At 39.6% G+C, this 21,503-nt stretch overlaps 1 protein-coding gene across 24 annotated transcripts in view; it reads left to right on the top strand.

Annotated features, from left to right (window-relative positions):
* ANK3 (ankyrin 3) overlaps positions 1-21,503 on the top strand; it is a 373,667-nt gene that overhangs the window by 313,148 nt on the left and 39,016 nt on the right. For 22 of the 24 annotated variants that reach the window (XR_003991754.1, XM_032919982.1, XM_032919983.1 and 19 more), the window contains 10 exons: positions 3,031-3,255; positions 6,306-6,460; positions 13,279-13,490; positions 15,282-15,489; positions 16,073-16,169; positions 17,304-17,532; positions 18,108-18,233; positions 18,979-19,101; positions 19,585-19,611; positions 21,361-21,442. Coding sequence is in view for 23 of the 24 variants with exons in the window: in XM_032919982.1 (XP_032775873.1) it covers positions 3,031-3,255; positions 6,306-6,460; positions 13,279-13,490; positions 15,282-15,489; positions 16,073-16,169; positions 17,304-17,532; positions 18,108-18,233; positions 18,979-19,101; positions 19,585-19,611; positions 21,361-21,442 (1,484 nt within the window). In the remaining variant the exon portion in view is untranslated. The remainder of the gene's footprint in view (positions 1-3,030; positions 3,256-6,305; positions 6,461-13,278; positions 13,491-15,281; positions 15,490-16,072; positions 16,170-17,303; positions 17,533-18,107; positions 18,234-18,978; positions 19,102-19,584; positions 19,612-21,360; positions 21,443-21,503) is intronic. The other 2 variants (XM_032919989.1, XM_032919987.1) reach the window with 1 other exon arrangement.

The following is a 21,503-nucleotide window of genomic DNA, read 5'->3' as shown; positions in this document are numbered from 1 at the left end:
CTGACCTTGAAGTCTACAGCCTAAATGAACCTGAGAAATTAACATCTAATTTTTATAGGTACTTAGGTTTAACTTACATTAATTTTTTTTTTTTTATGATGATGATTATTACTATTATTACTATTATTAATTTAAGTCAGTTGATTCAGGTGCCTAGAGATTTTTGGCAATCCACTCTTACATGGTCATCTAAATTATTTAGATACAGAGACAATATCTTATCTGAGTGCAAGCTCTGGCATTTTTGCATTAGATTAAAACTTTATTTTTTTATAGTCTGAGCTGGTTTAACATGCCAGTAATCACGTACATGATAGGCAGCTCTCCAAAACACTGGTTTGTACAGAGCCATCAGGCCCAGCCCAGCCTTGCCAAGCTCCCCTGAGGCCCCTCCTTGCTCTGTGGTGCACAGACCAGATGTGCCTCCCAGGAGATGCTGCACATCAACCCTGAAGGGATGCTCCAGCCAGCCACCCCTCCACCCTGCACACTTCCATGTAATCTCAAGTGGCCTCATTTTCTCTGCAGACAAAAACCGTGCACATTTTTAAAAGGCCACCAAAGCACCGGCTGTAAGAGATTCCTTTCAGTATTCTCCCTTTGATGACCAAGGGCTATGGGGCCCTGCTTACTATTTTACTTTGCTTCATAGAAAATTTTAATGGATTGTCTTGAACTCTCTTCACAGCTAGTCACACGCTGGCTACTTGCCAGCTCTGAAGACCAACCATTGGACTACCCTTCCACATACTTAGTGGCGTCTGCCTCCTACTATCAGCTTTCACCATTCACAATATAGGGCAGTTGCAGGGAGAAAAAGCAACATGAACACACTGACATGGTAATAGTGCTCAGTGAGCAGAGGGGAGAGGGAACCGAAGGTCCAGGCTTTCTAGAGCTGATGTTTCTGCTTGGTATAGCCTTGGTATTAGCAAACAGAAAAGTGTTCCAGTCAACAGATTTTACAGAGATCTTGTGATCTATAAATATTGAGATTAACATAATTTATATACTCTGTAATTTTCAGACTGATCATACTGGTTTTGACATAGATCTAATATTTCTAGAAAGTGCTTGGCTAGTCACTAAGCAAAGATCCTGTCCCACTAAAACAATTCCTCTTATTAGGAACTGGGCTACCCTAGCAGCAACATTTGGATTTATTCAGTAGCGTACAGTGTGTTTATCTGGGAGAGAAATGCGGATACAAATTATTTGTATGAAAACTGCTATGATATATTATGAATTTTCTTCCACGCTTCAGTTTTGTATGGGGCACAAAGAAATTACAAATTGGGGTTAGGGTCGCCTTAGAGGCCTGTTTCACCTCTCCATTATTCTTCGCTGAATAATTTTAATTTGTTTTGAAGAAAGGCAATGTAGCAATTTGTTTATCTGGAATTCAGCTGGACAACCTTTCTGTCGTGCTTCATATATTTACAGCTTGTGTCCCAACCCGTCTGTCTCCTGCAGACCACTACCAAGTTTTGATTACACTCCTGTTTTTGTGCAGATTCTTCCCACTCATGTTGGGCAGACTTCCTAATGCAGCTTATTTGTAAGCCCGGCCAATCCACGTCAGCTCTTACCTTTGATATTCTACTGGTCTCAAAAGCAAAGATAAAAGTCTTACACAAATTCCTATTCATACTTCAGAGCACTTGCGGTTTTTTTTTAAAGAATCTTCATGGCCTCCCTGGGTTATTGGCCCTTACCCTAAGTTCAGTTTACAGTAAGAAACCAGGAAATTGAATGGATTCACCTGTTAATCATGTGAAGGTTTAGTTCTTAAGATCTGGAAGTTTTGGGAAGAGCCTTGAAAATAGTGAAACCATACAGCAAATGCACCAGCTTTGTCAGCATCTGCATATCATACAGAAGAAGCAAGCAAACAAAATTATTGGCATGAAGACTTGTGTCCCTCTTGATGCTGATCTGTTACTGCATCTTCTACCTGAAGCTATTCTCTCTCAGCAGCTCATGGTACAGAGGAAAAGGGAGGGTATTTTGGAGCACCAGTGGAGACCCACCAGAACTATTTAGATCTGCAGGAAACTGTATATTTTGATCCATGTAAATTGGAAGGATTTTTGCTGTGGAATTTTGAAACAGGCTGAAATCTGGTTTTGGTTCTGGGAGGAGACTCCACTTCTCTGTCACTCTTCCATTAAAGACAGTAACACTTCACGTATGCAGCTTTTCAGCATTTCATAGCATAAACCATGGCTATTAATGATTATTCTTGTTAATAGTCATTATTCCTTTGCTAATAAAAAGAATTTTATGTTAAAATCTACCACTCACCATTTACAAATACAATTGCTTACCCTTCTATTTTTAAATGGAAAATTAAGCATTGGAATGACACCGACAAACACAATTTTTCTTTAATGTCACTTTTTACTGCTTTGTGTCATCTTCAAACACAAGTAATGGCATGATTTCCTCCAGAGTGCTAGTAGCCTAAAGAAAGTTACACATTTGATATTCGCACTCATTCTCCATCAGTGGAAGCCCTTAGTAGCCCGGACTGACTGTCACCCATGGTGCCAGCACTTGCTCTGTCAACCATCAGGATTGTTTGCAAATGAGGCTGTGAGGAGGTTTTAAAGACTGAGATCCTAGAAATAATAAGCATTTTTGAATCTCCTTTTTCTACACTGTCTGGTTCCTTTCTGCATGTGAGGTTAATTACTCCTGTCTATGGACAGTAGAGCTAACAGTAACAGAGGGATGCTTTTAAATTCTAATAAACCACTATTAATAACTATCTGTGTACTCTTTTAATCCAAATTGCTCAGTAGCACCTACTCATTTCACCATGATGTTCATAGACCTTTAACAATTCCTGCTTTTCATAACCAATAGTTAACATGTAAGTATAAGTTTTAGAAGAATCTTCATGTTCTTTTTAGTTTAGCTGGGATCGGGAGGACTTTTCTAATAATGTTTTAAAGACTAGTGGTTAACTTTTTTCTGATTTGCTTGTTTTGTGACCATTTTCATTGACATGTTTCCTTTTTCCTACAGTTTCCTGGTTAGTTTTATGGTTGATGCACGTGGGGGTTCAATGAGGGGCAGTCGCCATCATGGAATGAGAATAATTATCCCACCACGCAAGTGTACAGCACCAACCCGCATCACGTGCCGCTTGGTAAAAAGGCATAAGCTGGCCAGCCCACCACCAATGGTTGAAGGAGAAGGATTAGCAAGTAGACTTGTAGAAATGGGGCCAGCAGGGGCACAATTTTTAGGGTGAGTTGTTCTATGAATTTCATTGTTTACACTCATGTTGCATCTTTCATTTCCTTTTTCATATGGATTTAAGTAGTTAAATGTTGACTTTACCTCATTTGAGCATGTAAGATAGGCTTCTTAACTTGAAATATTAAAAAATGCCAACCTGAAATTCCTTCCAGAAAGCACCCTTGTATTTTAAGGGGAGCTTTGCCTCTATGATGGCTGCAGAATGGAGCTAAAGGTAAGAAAAGCCATGAAGAGGCCACGTCCTGCCCCCATCTACTCATGCAACCTGCCTTTGAAATCAGGAGGAGTCACATGCCTAAAACTGAGAACAGGTTTTGACCCTCTTGCTTGTAGAGTATCAGAGAAACATCACAAAAAAGTGTCCTAAGGTCACCCACAAGGACTCAAATGTTAAGCTGTGTTCCCTGTGCTGTGGCTCATGCACGGCTCCTGCCAGAGCTGCTGGGAGCTGCCTGTCTCCAACCCATGGAGCAAAGCCACCAAGAGCAATGGTGGAGCATTAACTGTAGAGCATCAAATAGTACACATGCTAGGAACTGACCTTTTAAAGCTTAAAATAAGGGAAACAATCCACTATGATGCGGTGCTTTTTTTCCTAATTATAAATTTTGTTTGTTGCCATAAGTGGCACCCTGGTGTAAACTGCTGGTTCTGTCGGGAATGACAGCTTGTTCCTAATTTCCCCTTCTCGTTTCTCTTCCTGCTGCATGGATGTTATTCAGTAAACTGCATCTTCCTAAAACTCCTCCCCCTCTAAATGAGGGCGAGAGCATGGTTAGCCGAATCCTGCAGCTTGGTCCACAAGGAACAAAATTTATTGGGTAGGATATGTACGGAAAAGATACAGAATGTCTACAGTTCTTCTTTTGTTTCCAATTTTTTGTTATTCCCATTTTATTTTTCTTTAAGTTTTCTAAAGCTTTCAGTTGATTTATGTCACTGAAAGAAAATCATAGTGGCTTGATTTAATATAGCTCTGCTACTACCTTGTGCTTATAGGCATGTAAAATTCACTGCCAGCATTCTGCTTTCATAACTTCTGTGCTGTTGTAATCTTTTAAATTTAAAGTGTTTCAACTGCATCAAATACATTTTAATACACAGTGACAGTCCTTTAATTTCAACCCTGTGGTAGAGAAGGTATTTACAGGCCTTGAGTCAGTCTGTTTTAGGAAGAGCATTTGTAAAATGCGATTGCATCAAGTCTGTTATTTACGAAAGATTATTTAGAAAAAATGTCATTGAGTGAATGAACTTATTCAACAAGGTTGAAGAAATACTAATCTTTTCAACCTGCAAGAGGCACCTTGTTAAAATAACTTTATAAAGCCAAGTATGCTACCCAGAGAAACTGCGGTGTATAGTCTAAAAGCGTAAGAATGTTTCCATATATTTTTTTTGCTGTTATTTTCAAACCATATTGTGAAATTTATTGCATTAGGTTTTCAAAATATTGGTGAGTGTTTGGCGTTCCAAACCTGTTCAATACCTTCTCACTTGAGTATTCTTGTTAAATGTCATGCACAAAATTGTGTGGTTTCTGAATATTTACAGAGACAGTATCTGAAATATTAGCCTGCAAAGATTGTACTGTAGTGTTAGCTTTCAGTTTGTACTCTTTTTGAACTAGAGAGTAAATATCTAAAGCAATGTATTTAAATTTTTGGTGTTTACTTACTGTGCACAATGAAAGACAGCAGCTACATTCCTTTCTTGTTAAAGGACTTGTGATTAAGATTAATATAGCCTGGATGTTATTAAAAGCACCTAAAATACATCTTTTTTCTATTTTCATGGGAAAAATACTATCTTACTCTTCCCCCTTTTATTGAATGTGAAAACTGGACTTGCAACTAGTTTCCTCATGATGGCTGTTGTGATTTCCGTGCTCAAGTAATGAATTGGTTAATGCACCCAACACCTTGCAGGTGTCTAGTACCATAGAAATGCTGCATGATTCTCCCATCATGTGATGCTGCTTCTAACTGAGTTATTACAGTGCAGTGAAATCCTTTACAACCTCTGTAGGAAAATAATGATACTGTCTATTTAAATGTCTTAAAGCTGCATAATTGTTCACTTACTGTGTGATTTCAGTCGGTTTGTCTTAACATACTTTAAAATGCATATCCTGCCTGTGAAGTGTTTGGCAAAAGTGTCTGTTTTGTTAAGGAATGGCACATGAAGTGAATGGTGGTTTCTGTTGGTTGTTCACAATAACTGTTCAGTAATGCACTTGCAGTCCTCTCTGTTGAAGGTACATTGTCTGGTGATGTAGGTGTATTATTAACCACCTTCTCATTCCCTTTCCTTTCCCCAAAAATGTTTGCCAGTAACTAATATAAATGTGGTTGTGATGTTGCTTAACTTGGAGAAATACATTATGAAAGGATCTAAACATTCGCCAGTGGTGTTTACAGTGCAGATATTGCAGCTGTGATTTTGGGCATGAGAACCAGAAAGTGAAGCTAATGAGAAACAACCTCTTGTGTTTCACAGGAGCTGCATCAACAGAGAGCCAGGGAGAGCTTTGAAAAGTTTGCGACTTAGTTTGTTGTTTAAAACCTACATGCATGCGCAGTTCCTGCTGCAGTCAATAGCTGTTGCATGCATTTGGATAGCTGGACTGGCTTTGCCCCTTCCAATCCCTTGAGCCAAATCTCAATTTTGACTATGCTAATGCCAGTTAAAAGTCAGCAGTCCTGTGTGTGCTAGAGGCAGGTTGGATCACCTACATCCAGGGATAAATGAGCAGGGAGAACACTCCTTAGCAAATGTTGTAACTATTTTTCCATGGAGGCAGCTGTTTCAGTTTTACAGATTAAAAATGAGCTATATATATTAATATTTTCAAGTTATTAATTATAGTTTAAATGATAAAGGATTGTGCAGCTTTGGCAATTTTACAAAACATTTTTATCATAACAATGTTAACTATTTAAAATGACTGTAGTTTTCTTAAGGACTTAATGCTCATAGGAAATTAAGGGCAAGGAGGAGGTACAGGATAAAAAATAATACGATTCCTTTTTCTCTAGCCCTGTCATAGTGGAAATCCCGCATTTTGGGTCAATGCGAGGAAAGGAACGAGAACTAATCGTACTTCGAAGTGAAAATGGTGAAACGTGGAAGGAGCACCAGTATGACAGCAAACACGAAGACTTAACCGAAATACTCAATGGCATGGATGAAGGTAAACATTTTCTCAAAGCTTTATCAAGCCTTACCTTTGGGCAGGCTTACTAACATGAGCAGACCAACGACTCTAAAGTAAAACAGGGCAGGGGATATCTGACTTTAGGGAATACAGTGTGCGTTACATATTGAACTAACAGAAAGAGTGTAAAGAGAAATTGTTCAGCAGTGGCCTGGAGACATCCTGAAATGAGTGGTAAGTTTTGGTCTGAAGTCTTGCCAAGTTTAAGCAAAGTTACACAGTTGCTTTACAGCGTGAAGTTGAGAACAGCATCCCAGCTGGAGGTAAGCATGTTTCTGCTGCTCAAGCAAGGCCACTCAAAGTTCATTCCAAAACAACGATGAAGTGTAAATATCAGTTAAATTAGACTTTCCCACAGATACAGGCCTCAGCCCATAGGCCATTCTTCTTTGAAATGGTATTATTAGAGGTTGTCTTCCACAGATACACAACCTGTCTTCCTGATCCCCATCTGGGAAGTCTGGCTTCCTTGTTTTGCTTGGACATTGCTGTTTATGTAAAAATCCCTTAAGATGAGTAGACTCGGGTTTACACAATTCATCAAAATTTGCTGTGACAGATGGTCCCTGCAGACACATTATGGGCAAAGCCAGGCTAAGGCTGCAGTGATCTGTTGGCACCACTGCTTTCTTTTCCTAGCAAGTATTTTTCAGTACTTGTTCTGATAAACCATTGCTTGAGCTCTGTGCATCTCATTGTGAATGAAAATAGCTTATGGTAGGATTTTCTCTGGATAACCTCCTAGGAAATTCACAGTGTGGTGGGGTACAACCAGGAGGAAAGACCTTAGCAGCAAAAAGTTGATTAGCAGCAAAATCATCTGAAGCAAATGATGAGGCTGCGGATGGAAGCTATGAGAGGTATCTGTGTACAGGCTCTGCCTTTGATCTTGGCCTCTCCTTATTCAAAGAGGAGCAAAAGGCATGCTTTGAAAACATGGAGAGTTAGCGGTGTTGTGAGGGACTCCCTGGATGTCTGAGATTTAGCATTTTTACTGATTTCCTGGTCATCTGGGAATGAGAACAGCAGGATGGGTTTGTGTAGTATTTTCACTTCAAAGTACTTGAACTGCATGTGAGCTTGTGAAAATGCAGAGCAAGAGCAAAGATCTGCTTGTTACATGATGATCTATTGTAGCTGTTTATTTTTAAATAAAGACAAAAAACCAATCAAGTAGGAGGGCAGAAACACTGCAAATGTTGGATCAATGGGTTTGGAAAAATACAATAAAACTCATCACAGAAAAGTACCTGAAAGCATTGGAACAGGCAAAAGAGTGAGTATGGCCCAGGATAATATTGCTTGGGGAAGAATTGCTTCAGGGTTGAAGACAGTAGTTGCAGCCTTTCTGAAAGAAAAATCTCACCAGCAACCTCTCCTTCTCTGTGCACTAGCATAAGATAGAAAGTTATGATTTGGCTTTTGGGTGAAGTATTGGTGCCTTGTCAGTGGTGAGGTAGTCAGAACTGATCAGCAGTTTGCTTATTTGCTTCATGTGCTTTCCAAACTGAGCATAGTTTAATTTGGGGGTAGGGAATCTGGGCACAAAACCACTGTTCTAAAGTGCTTCAACTTGCGTCTCTTGTGAAAGAGCTCTCCAGAGGTGCCATATGGATAAATTCACATTTTACAGAGAAGAGAGCTCAATAAATAAAAACACTTTGAGAGAGGTGGGCATGCAGCCCTCAGTACTTAGAGCCTAAAATAATAAGCTTCACGGTTTGGAGCCAGAGTACAACTTTCTGATCTGTTGAGGATTTCAGGTGGCTCTTCCCTTCTGGGGAACTGCTGTTAGTGGATATATGAACAACCAGTGAATCACAGAAGGTATGATGGACACTGGCCTATTCCCTTAAACTGAAAATATTTGGCACCTTAAAAGCCAAGCCACAGAAATGCCTTTTACCAATCCAGACAATCATTTATGAGAGGGAAAGGAGAAAAAATACTGCAGACACACCCAGAGCATTGTATTGATTATTTCTTCAGTTCATTTTAGCTTAATCCTTCTTTTCTAGTTAGGAAAATAGAACGAAAAAATTCCCTACATTCAAATAGTACAAGAGTCGTGACAAAATTCTGCTCTAGTTAAATGACTCCTTTTCTATGTAAAAGGTCTTCCAAGCAGTGAGCAATGACATAAAAATATGAATTTGTAGAATTAAGAGCAGGTTGGTTTTATTGTCATCTGAACTTCTACTGTTTTATTACAAAATACCACAGTTAGATTTGGCTCTGAAAGAGTCTCTTGCATCACAGAAGCCGTAACTTTTGAATTTTTTTTTTCCAGGTATGAACTCTGGAGGCAGAATCAATCTTTATTTAAATAATAGCAGCCTTCCAGTATCTGAAGAGGGCCTACAAGGATGCTGGGGAGGGACTATTCCTTAGGGACTGTAGTGGTAGGACAAGGGGTAATGGGTTCAAACTTAAACAGGGGAAGTTTAGATTAGATACAAGGAAGAAGTTCTTTACAGTGAGGGTGGTGAAGCACTGGAATGGGTTGCCCAGGGAGGTTGTGGATGCTCCATCCCTGGCGGTGTTCAAGGCCAGGTTGGACAGAGCCTTGGACCACGTGGTTTAGGGCAAGGTGTCCCTGCCCATGGCAGGGGGGTTGGAACTAGATGATCTTAAGGTCCTTTCCAACCCTTACGATTCTATGATTCTATAAAAAGCAGCCACGTAGTCATTTCCAGCAGTTTAGTTTGTCTTTGCAAGAAAATTAATCTGCTCAGTCATCTCTAAATGCCATAACATACTGCAGGTGTGGCCGTTTTTCTGTTATAAGCTGCTGGTCCATTTTGTGATAGACCTGCTGTGATAATTCTTTCCTATCTGTGTAGTGAAGGAGGCCAGACTTTTATTCCCAGCTCCGCAGTATGCTGAATTTTTAAAGATGCAGTTTGCTGCTTTGTTTTGTTTTTCCTGTCTTGCTCTTCCGCTTAGCTAGAGGGGATGCGACATCCATGCTCCTCACCCTGCATGGGGACTGCTGAAAACGTGCGTGTTCTTTACTGGAAGCAGCACCATCTGCTGGAAAAACTCATCTCAGACTCAATCCAGAGCAGGAGGCAACACTTCAGGGCATTAAACGCAGGATTAAATAAGAGCAGAACTTTGCTTTTATTATCATGAAAGAACAATGAACCGTAATGTGAAGAGACAGTTTTTGTGTGGTGCCATCAGGTCTCTGCTTAAATATTTTTTATTATAAAGAGGGTGCTGTGCTTAGGCAAATACATCACTGAGAGAATATGGGGAACTTGGCAATTTTAGGAAGAGGAGGAGTTTGGTTCCAAACACAAAGGTAGCAATTCACAGCTTCAGCCATATTACATTTATTTAAATTTGAATCAAGTAAAAAAAAAAAGTTCTTGTTATTGGTGAATAGGTTACATTTTCAGACAGGCTTCTTTTAGATATAACTTGTGTTTGCTTTTAGCATTCCTGCACCCTTTACAGGTACCTGCAGACAAATTGTGGGCAAAAATGTACACACTGAGTAGTTAACCTTTTGAGAAGCATTTGCAAACTAGTGAGTGAGCCAGGAAATGCAAATATTTGTGGCTACAATATGCTTGCAGCTGCACAATGTGGTTTCAGATGGGAAGCAGGAGTTTTTACATAACTACTTTGAATCTACAGATCAAACCAGAGTGCGACATTGTTTATGCTTGAAGTTTAAAATACCACTATAAATCACTCTACAGCGATTTTGCCACATTTCCAAGAAAATTTTTTAAACATATTGCTGTTAAACTTTATGTTGTGAATGCAAGATAAGCGGCTGCACAAAAATAGCCAAAAGAGCACCTAAAGGGACATTGTATTATTTGAAGGTGAGACCTTGTGGCACTGGGAGCATCTAGTTACGTATGTGAAATACTGAAGCTGGGAGGGTGGGTTTAGTTACCAACATTTTTAAAACAAGTGTCACTGCCCTCAGCTTCTCCTTGCTCCTTCCCGTGTGCTCTTTCTGCCTCCATCTATATCCTGTACTTTTCTCCATCCGAGCACTACCTCCAAGGTGCCCCACTTCTGGTGCAACAATTTCTTAATGGGCACATCTGTGTATGGGGGAAACTGGTATCCTATGCTCGTCCCACCTTTCAGTCTGTGCACAGTGACAAGGCCAGCTTGGCTCTAGCCAGTACTGCCAGAGGGTCGCAAAACCAAGAGCTGTTCAGTCTGCCAAGGACAGGTGAGATTTTCTTTCTCAGTGCTAGCAAAACTCTTTTAAGGCCCTGGTGAGGGAAATCAGATTCCAGATCGCACAAAACCACCTCGAAGCTCATGAAACAGCCAGGTGTTCTGTGACTTCTCTTACGCTATTTCCAGTCAGAAGATATTTGTTCTGTGTTACCTTATCTGAAAAAAGAAAGGTATTAGACATGGGATGAATCTGTTCCACAACTGCCTCTCACCTGACAAAACTGATGTGATTGCTTTCCTTGAACTGAGCCACCCTATGTGAGGTCCCTCACTGACCTTGGAGGACATGGCTGGGTTTCTCTTCTCCTGTCCAGGAACCTTAATGTAACACTTACATGACAGCATGGACAAGAGAGAGAGCAGGGTTGGTCTTCCCTCCTTTTCTTATCTGCATCTCATCTCTCCTCCATCACTCCCACTAGCCATCTTAGGATAAGTGTACCTTACACTTGGGTGGCAGGGAAAGACACGCATGCAAAGTATTCACAATACCTTTCTTTTGACTTACTAAAACTTAATGGCCTTAGGTGTTCTTTGGGTTGTTAGCACAAATCTGGGAGGCACTGATACAGGGAGACTCTTCCCAATTCTGCCACTTGCCTTTCTGCTTTACCTCTCTCTGTTTTGCCATCCCTTTCTGTAAGGTGAGGTGTGTAGCACGCTTTTGTGTGGTTAAAAATCTCTCACACAAAATCCAACCAACCAAACAAAAAATCCTTCGAGGTTTTTAATTAAAACACATGCGTAGGAATGAAGTGTCAGCAACTGAGGAAAACAGTAATGATGATAGCTTTTTCTGTAAAATGCATGAGTGTGTTCGGGAAACGTGACCTCTCTCAGAACTAGTCTTCCCTGTTCCATTAACTCTGTCATGCTAACGCTGCGTTTCTCAGTGCGGTCAGAGAGGTGCTTTGGTTGCTTATCATCTTTTCCTTTTTTTTTCCTGTTAGAGGGCAACTTCACACAGAAGCTCATATGTGTATTATCCAAACATAACCTCACTCTGTACAGTCCAACTTCTCTCTGTGCCACTCTAATCTTTTCATCTTCCTCCTCAAAAGGAGAGCACTTGCCAGGCTCAGAAGATTTTGAAATGTTCTTACATAAAACGCTGATTTTCTACTTTGAGAGAATTTTAATTATCCTTCATCTCTGTGAGCATTTTACAGTGGGTTTAGTCTCTAGCAACCAACAGGAGAATACATAGGATGTACCAGTCAAGATTATACCTGCCTGGTAGTTTAAGTATCCAGTTTGTCTCCTGCACAAGCCATTGTTTCCAGGGGCTGCAGGCAGAATACCTAATTCATTAGAGAACTTCAGATATCAATCTCTGAGTCAAAGTAAGTGGAAGCTGACATTATGATAAGAAATTATGCTCTTTTGATAGGTACATAGTATCCAGAGCAACACTGTGCAATTAATCCAAATTACCTGCTGAAAGTTTTAAAATGGAAAACTGACATTTTACCAAATTTATATTATAATTGTTTTGGAGCTGTAATTGAGCTTACATGTTCAGAGGAGGAAAATGTCTCAGTCACATAAAGTTAAGAATTTTACAAGGGTCTTTTGTCGTGGTACCATTTCTGGTCCTCTTGCTGCATCTGATAGAATTGTCATCTTTCCAGGAACATTCTTCTTTAGGAATGTGGTAGCCTTTTTAAGGAGGTAAGTAAGCATAGAAACTTGTAGACTGCTGGAATGAAACCCAGTTACAATAGCTAAAAAGATGAAATGCAGGAAATTATAGGAGAAATGCATGACAGTTGTGTAATTATATCCATTTGTGAATAGTGTTTATATCACAGGGGTTTCACTAGTGCATATTTACACACACATTTAGTTATATTTGTGACATATCACAGTTTTCCTCAGTGCATGTATGCCTGCGTCATCTACTTATTAATTTGTTAATATGTATGGATACTCCATGCACCTCTCTGAGCCCTGGTGACCGTACAAGCTGCAAATGTGGCTGAGAGCACTAATTGTTGATGACCTGTTTCTGTTCCGATTAGATTTCTCTATAAACTGAGGACCATAATACAGTTATTTTGGGGCAGGTATCTGAATGCCTGAAAGCCTGATGTAGGAAGGGATCCTTGCCATGGTTTCATTAGTAGCGCTGGCAGACAGAGCTCTGTCACATCCACCATTTGCTGGAGAGCTCAGTGTCTGGACAGGATTATATGGATGCCAGTCTGGGAGATAACTTTCTCAAGTGCATTAGCTGGGCAAACTCTGGATTGCACACTTGGCGTGAAGTTAGATAGTTCAAGACTGTGCTTTCCTATGGTTTTCTGTATGTTGGAGCTCCCTGTCACACCCTAGTGCTCAGGTGTCCTGGCAGATATGTGGGTCCAGTGCTTTGGCCCTCATCATCAAGACTTATGCAAAAGTTCACAGAGCAAACAAAATCTTGATAATTAATAGCAGTGAATATTTTTTTTTCTCCTGTAGTAAATAAAAAATAACTTCTCAAGCATTTTAGGCATTTTCAAAACCTCACACTCACAGATGTGTGTGGTATGAACCTGGGCAGGTAATGCCTGAATGTTTTGAATGTCTCGTCCCACCAGAGCTGGACAGCATTGAGGAGTTAGAGAAGAAGCGTATCTGCAGGATTGTCACAAAGGATTTTCCTCAGTACTTCGCGGTGGTTTCACGAATCAAACAGGAGAGTAACCAGATCGGCCCAGAGGGTGGAGTGCTGAGCAGCACGACGGTGCCACGTGTCCAGGCATCCTTCCCTGAGGGTGCTCTAACCAAAAGAATCCGCGTGGGGCTCCAGGTAAAGATGCGTTTGTGTTTGTATCAGCAGCATCTACAAGTGCATCACTGGTCTTAATACATGAGGCTTGCATCTAAAGAGCCTGCTGTTCCTTAGTAGTGGATGGCAAGATGGGCAGTGTTCTTTCACACTCGAGATCTGGCATGTGTCTGCCTGGGCATGCTTTCTGGCTCTCAGTGCCCCCCTGGTGCAGGTGATGCAGTCCTCCTGCCTGTGGCAAAAGCTCAGCTCCCCTTTTTATCATTACTTTGAGTATTGTTTAGCATCTGAAGAATGGAGAGAAAAGCAAAGACACACACCACAGCCTCAGTGATATTGTCTGCCATCTTCCTGTTGGCCTCAGCTGCCAGCAGCTATGAGATGCACAACTGCTGTGCAGTCCCAGTCTCCTGCAGTGAAGTAGCAGCTTGTAATTATTGTCACTAGGCTGCCCTTTGCCATAGGAATGTGTTTGGTAAGGATTTCATGCAGCTGTTTGCCAGCTGTTACTGGGTCCAAGACCTCCCATATACGTCTGTTATAGCTTAGGACATTCACCACTGGTGTTTCTAGTGATGGATGAAATCTGGGAAGAGCAGACAGCTTAAACTCTCCTTAAACAAACTGCACAGAAAGTGGAGAAATATTCCATAGAAGGTATCTTTTTCTTTAAGTTCTGTTAATTATCACTTAAAATTATTTAATAACCTGACAGTTCTGATGGCTTCATGAAATAGGAATGCTGGTTTGGATTCCATTGCTTGGAATTCACACTGGAACATTTCTGTTAGTGGTATTTCACATCTAATGATTATTTTCTTGAGAAAATGGAAGTTTTGCTCTTCTACTAGTATTATGGTTGTACAGCTACCTTTCCAGAGCTCTGTAGTGTGAAGGAAGCACGATGTCTCCATATGCAGTGTTGTCACTGCTGAGATTGCATTGTATCTACATAACTTACGCATAACAATACTTTGCACAGTTCAAACAATGCAGCAAGTCACAGGTCAGATGATGGAAACAGACTTGAAAGATTGGGAAAAAAAAAAAGAGGGGTGGGCAGGGAGGGCAAACGGATGCAAAACCCTGTGTCCCATAAGATGTCTGTCACTTCTGAGTTCGGATCTTACGTGACAAAAACTACAAAAATTCTATAGCATTTCTTCATATATTAGCTATTTTTCCTTTCTTCCCATATAAAGTTAGGAAACCCTTTAAGGCACAGAATGGAGGTAGAAGGTCTGACATTTGCTTATAACTCTGTATCTTAATTCATTCTATATTAATTTGAGCCAAAGAAGTATTCATTTCCTAATAACCAATATTGGAATAGCATTGGAAGCACTAAATACAAAGCTAAGTTGGAGTACACAGTTTTCCTCAGGAGCATGGATTTGTGTTTGGCAGACAATTAAGAATTGTTCAGCATCTCCAAGACAGTGTCTAGTCCTTACTTCTCAAGTGCAGAATAGGCTTCTTTTTGCATTTTGAAATTGTATTTAATATGACCCACCAATGTAAATTAAAAACCCAAATATGCTATGAAGAACTCAGCAAATACTGCAGCCAGCCTTCTGAGGTTTACAGTTTTACTCTACAAGTTAGCTATTAGGAAATCGTGAGTGCTGAGAAATACGAAGCATAAATTGTATTAATAATCATCCTCGAGAACTATAGAAGGCGACTGCCTGGGGAAAAAAAAAAAATCTACAGAAAATAAAAGGAAAATTGAATTATCTTTTGGAAAACAGTTCTCTGCAGGTCTATAACCAATTTGTAGCCCTAGTTTAAATACTTTTCCTGTGTTGACAGGCTCAACCAGTTCCAGAGGAGATTGTCAAAAAAATCCTTGGAAACAAAGCAACTTTCAGTCCCATTGTCACTGTGGAGCCAAGAAGAAGAAAATTTCATAAGCCAATAACCATGACAATTCCTGTGCCACCTCCATCAGGAGAAGGTGTAACCAATGGGTACAAAGGAGACATGACGCCCAGCCTTCGACTCTTATGTAGCATTACAGGTTAGAGAAAATCATATTCGTTGCAAAAGTTTCTGTGACAGCAATGCCACTGTGCTCACTTTCATGATTGTACAACTCATGCTTTCCAGTAAGGGAACACTGGTGTGCTTGGTGCAGTAGAGTTCAGATCAGTTTTCCTGAGCAAAGCCAGCTGAGGTCATTTGAAAGGCTCCCACTGATGTCCTGGGCTTTGAATCTGCTCTCATGCCTTTGTAAAAGAATTCTGCCAACAGATATTAAATGCTATTTTATATTTAGCCCATGTAAAGAATTTCAGCCTTGGCTATTAAACATGGTTGTCAGTAAAAGTAGTTGGCAGAAATAATTCTATACTAGCTGATATCAAGGTGGGGGGGGAGGGGTTGCTATTGACTTGCAGGTATGTACTTCACTTACATCAGCATCGTTTTCTGGTGTGTGACATATGATGTAGTATACAACATGCAGCTCAGCTGTGGAGAACATTATTATCTAGGTTCTTTTTTTATGATTGAAACAAAATAACTTAAGATAGGGATGTTCTTATGTAGTCTGTATATGCTTGGTGTTTGAAAGAAAATCTCCATGGTTTATGTTTATGTAGGAGGTACTTCACCTGCACAGTGGGAGGATATCACAGGCACCACTCCACTGACATTTGCAAATGACTGTGCCTCATTCACAACCAATGTTTCAGCCAGGTATGGTATCAGAGCTTGCCATATGCACCTAGGGAGTGGTTTCATGCGATACTTTGATGCTTCTTTGTCACTACATATCAGCATCCCACACATCTAGGGTTGCACATGAAGATTTGTCCTGACCTTTTCTGCTGCTGTGATGTCTCCTGGCAATCACACATACTGTTTCTCTAAAGGCTGTGGTGCCACACAGGGGTTTGTTTTTCTGCAAACAGCAAGAGAAAGGGAAAGCTTAAAATGCTCATTCAATTAAAAAAAATGGGGTGGATTCATAAAAATGTATTCGTTTCAAAAGTTAAAGATGTTCCATTTCTGCCGTGGGCTTTTTAGTTGAAAATTATGTAAAATTACTCTCACAAAAATATCATTTGCCAAAAAATCATGGTTTGAAATGAATTTTGATGGACTTAGTGGACTTACATGCTGATGAGAGGCATTCAACAGGATCTGTACAACTCACATGTCCTAGTGGAAAAAATTTGTGGTTTGCCAGGTAAAGCGTTTACCATTCAGTACATAACATTTACACCTATAAAAAGCTTTATAAAGACAGAGAATTGCTGAAAGAACCAACTAAATCAGGGCTGAAATATTGTGAAAAAGACTCATACAAACTACAAATTAAAATATTTATAACTTGTATCAAAATTGTCATCAAAATCATAAGATGACAAAATAACAGTATAACATCTATCTCTTTGGGCTACTTCACTGTGGGCATATTTGGCTTCAACCTATATGGGAGATGTGATTTTGCTGTATGAATGTGTTATAAAGGAGGTTTTGGCAAATCAAATGTACGGTGAATCATCAGCACTTTATATGTTGTGTGGTCACAAGAAATACAGTTTCCTCACTTTGGCTTCAAAGGAGGCTAAGAATAGATGGGTTTATGAGATACCAGTGTGAGAAGGGTCAAATATATATATCAATATTGCATTGCCAGGTATTCGCATTTTTGGATGGTTAAAGCTCCACTGAAAGTAGAAGGAAAATTACAGCTTTGGGAAGTGTGCAACGATAGCACGCATGCGAAATGGCCAAGGATCACAGGATGTGGTTTCTCTTTAAAGACTTAAGCAATGTTTGAGCATAAAGAAAAGTTGATTTAATGGTTTGCTTTTTCCCACTCAGATTTTGGCTCGCAGACTGTCATCAAGTACTAGAGACTGTTGGGCTGGCAACACAGCTTTATAGAGAATTAATATGCGTTCCTTATATGGCAAAGTTTGTAATATTTGCCAAAATGAATGACCCTGTGGAATCCAATTTGCGTTGCTTTTGCATGACTGATGACAAAGTGGACAAAACTTTGGAGCAACAAGAGAACTTTGAAGAAGTTGCAAGAAGCAAAGACATTGAGGTATCTCTCTTACTCAGCCAGCTTCTTCTTTGTAAATGGCCAGTGTGTTTTCCAAGTGGCAACAGGTCCTGCAAAAAAACACTATAAGCCCAAAAAAATCAAGTTTCACGCAAGGCTGTGTCAAAAAATTCCTTGAAAGGAGGTCAAAAAAGGACAAGGCCAGGGGAGAGCATGATGGCTTATCTCCAAATGGATGCCCCAGAACAGTCCGCGCTAGGGTTTGCAGTCGCTGCTGTTGAGTACCCTTGGTTGGGCTTTGCAGATGGCTGACCTGGAATTCCTTCTCATTGACCCAGCAGACACAGTCATGAGCAGGGCAGGTTTGTGGTGAATACATAGTCATGAGCACACCATTTCTTGAGGGAAATGATGCATTCTTACTGCAGAAAAGACACTCATGTAACTCGTGTTTCCCAAACTCCTTGCACTCATAATACCTTGCCATAATGAAGTGATTTTCTAATTTGTTGTTGAATTTAATCTGAGTGAGTACTTATGATTTAGCATCATTTACTTATGTGCATGAATCTACTATGAAAAGAGGTTTTATCGACTCTTATTTATTGCTTTGATAGGTTCTGGAAGGAAAACCTATTTACGTTGATTGCTATGGAAATCTGGCCCCTTTGACTAAAGGAGGACAGCAACTTGTTTTTAATTTTTATGCTTTCAAAGAAAATAGACTGCCATTCTCTATCAAGGTAAAAGCAAAACAAACCAAATAATTCTGCTGACTTGCCCCTCCACATTGATAACACTTTTTCAGCCTGATAGGACTAACTTGCCCTGAGGATGTAAGTGTCGTTGTTTAATATGTGAGTAAGAGGGAGAGGGTGTTTTGCATGAAGCCACAAAACAGCTGGGACCAGAAAACCTATGGTAAGGATTCACAGCCTTTTATGAAAACTGTATCTCAAGTTAGACATCCAGAATATTACTGTTAGATTACTGTTTCCCAGGGAGTAAGCAAAGGAGGTGCATTCAATAGCATACTGTACAGCAGAACAGCCTCTAAAATGTGTGCAGGCTGTTCATTTCTGAATTACCATGAATGCGTGCTCACTTTCCATAGGCTTATCATAGCTGCTGTGCGAAAGAAGTTTTTAAGCATTTTGGTGAGCACATGTATAAAACATAGCAGAAAAAAATGAAGGGGAGAAGAAAACATCTGTTGGTGATATCCCTGTATGAAACTCTCTGGGTTAGGCTCACTCAACATCTTGTCTTTTGTGGATTTACCATCAGAGAGCTTCAGGCTGATCTTCCTCTTTCAAGGTAACACCTTTTCTCCTTCAGCACCGTAGGCTAAGCATCAGCTCAGCCACATTGGTCTTTACCTATTAGATCACTTCTTGTGGAAAGAAACTCTGAGAAACTCTCCAGAAACCTCCTCTAGGTATCTTAATTACTACATATTACTACACTGTATTAAAATTTCTCTTCTAGGTAAGAGACACCAGCCAGGAACCTTGTGGTCGATTATCATTTTTGAAAGAACCAAAGACTACAAAAGGACTGCCACAAACAGCTGTTTGCAACTTGAATATCACTCTGCCAGCACACAAAAAGGTATTTGTTAGGAAAAGCAAACATTTTTCTTAGGGTTGGTTTGGTTTTATTTTTGCTCCTTTAGTTTTTGTCCTTTATTTTCCTGCTAGTGGTAAAGATACCCTGTGAAATGCCAGTAATGAGAATGCTTTCAAATATGATTAAGGCTTTTTAAATTTATGTTTTATTGGTTTCCTGTATGTAGAGTGCTTTTAAAGTCTCTTGTTACTGTGGTGTCAAGTTCCTATAATTTTTATGATTCTGTTTACAGCTCATGCTTCAGCCTGCAAGTCATAGGTTTATGCTTTCAGTAATGTCACGTGTTGATTTGCATTGGATGTAAGATTTTTTTTTTCTTTTGTGTTGACATTTTGGATTTGCTTTGCCTTATAAATCAGCTTGCATTTTGTGCTCCCAATTTGGTCCTTTTCATATCCTGATATTCTTTTCCCTGCTGTCCATTATAATATTCCTTGTCTCTGCAATGCATCTTGGGACCAAAAGGAAACAGAGTCAGATCAAGATGATGAGGTAATATAAACACTGTCTTCTGTTTTTATTTCCTTCAGATTTAGTGAAGAAAAGTAATATGTTATAGAAAAAACAGGCAACTACTTTCAACTGTGGCACTGAATGATACAGACAGAATAACTATATCCTCGACATCTTAGTCTGTTGCAAAACAGTAGAAGTGCACATATGTGGAAGAAACATGATTATGTATTATGAAATTAAACCAAGCATTGAATAATAGCAGTCTAAAATTTAACTTTTTTTTTTTTTTCCCCTGAAAAAGGATATAATTATAAATATGAGACCAAGTCCATTTTTTGCAAAAATCAAGACGAGTTTAGTGGATATGATTTTACCTCTTGCAGTAATACTGCCAATACTTTGGTAAACTGTCCCTGAAAAGAAAAGTATCACTGAAGCCACAGTAGTGACGTATGATATTTTACTCCTGAAAATAAACTGGATTCTTCTGAAAAATCAGAAAAGCCAAGAACCATTTCTAAATATTGTGTACAAATCTATTTTCAGATAAACCTCAGATATTTGCAGCTTAAAAATCCACTGTTTGCAGGAAGCTGCAACATTAGATTGTCAGGAAATTGAGTAGGTTTTACTCATTAGAGGTAGTAATAAATGAGGTCACCTTATAAAAGGAACTACATAAATGTATCCCATTTATCTAACTGATAAAGTTTTCTTCTCTTCCTGGTGGCAAATAAATAGCAGTACCCACCTGCTGATTAAAATAATAATAATAATAATAATGAAAAAAAAAAACCCAAAACAAAACAGTCCTTACATATTGAAAAATAATAGCAACCACATTGCTTTGTCTCCGCAGGATTTGTTCCCAGTGTGCTATTATATAGCTATAACAATAGTTTTCTTTCTAAAGAAACTGTATTTTTAGCCACATAATCAAATGACATGATCTCTAAAGGACTTTTAATATCTAAGTTATCACACTAGCAGTTATGCCACTGAATGCAGCGACTTAGGATGCAATTTATTAGTTAACAGTAGTAGTCTGCTTTCTAATCTGCATCTTTGCATTTTGTGCCTATTAAAAAAAATCCTCTCCCATGCCTTTTTTTGTCCTTAATGTATTCACTTTAAAGCCAGTGTACATTGTGGTGTATGTGCTTTCAGGACAAATTAATCTGGGGACAAATATTCGATCAGTCTAAGTTGTACTCTTCTGAATGTTTTATGTCTGTATCTGTAGTCTTTTGTGTTGATCTGTTTCTAGCCAAAGGTGGTTTATTTTACAGACAATGAATAATATCATAACATTTCTAGTAGTGTGAAGCAATTTGTTAAGTGATATTGCAGTAATATGGTATTGAGATACTTCAAGGCAGGATTATGAGCTATCTAAGCTCTTCTACCTCATAAGCAGAGACGTTGTGAGGAGGAATGAACCCATGGGGTTATCTCTTAGGATTGCAGTCCCTCCCCTGCTTGCTTCAGAAAGATAGTCATTCACAGCAGTTTTCTGCCACCTCCAATAGCCACGCTCCCTGCTCCACAGCGCCTGATGCTCATTACATGGCAGACAGGAATGGAGACCGGCTCTGTCTCTTCCCTGCCTGCTTGCCCAGATTTGACTTCAGCATGTCTTCCTGAAGCTGAATGGAAACATCTATTCTCCCTTGTGGGGATGTGTACCATAAAATGCAGCCGATCATGCTGAGGTTCAATGATTGTTCTGTTCAAATGGGGAACAGTGATACGAAAGGCACTAAACAGTTTGATGTTTTGTTGCAGACAGAGAAAGCTGACCGGCGCCAGAACTTTGTCTCCCTTGCTTTACGTAAGCGCTACAGCTATCTGACTGAGCCTGGAATGAGTGAGTTGCTCTTACCAAAGTACTAAAGCATATATAGATGATTTTTCATAAGAAGAGACAT

The sequence above is a fragment of the Strigops habroptila genome, chromosome 5, assembly GCF_004027225.2.
Source record: "Strigops habroptila isolate Jane chromosome 5, bStrHab1.2.pri, whole genome shotgun sequence".
Taxonomy (NCBI): Eukaryota; Metazoa; Chordata; class Aves; order Psittaciformes; family Psittacidae; genus Strigops; species Strigops habroptila.
The sequence above is the reverse complement of the archived record's forward strand: the minus strand, read 5'-3'. Positions and strand labels throughout refer to the sequence as shown.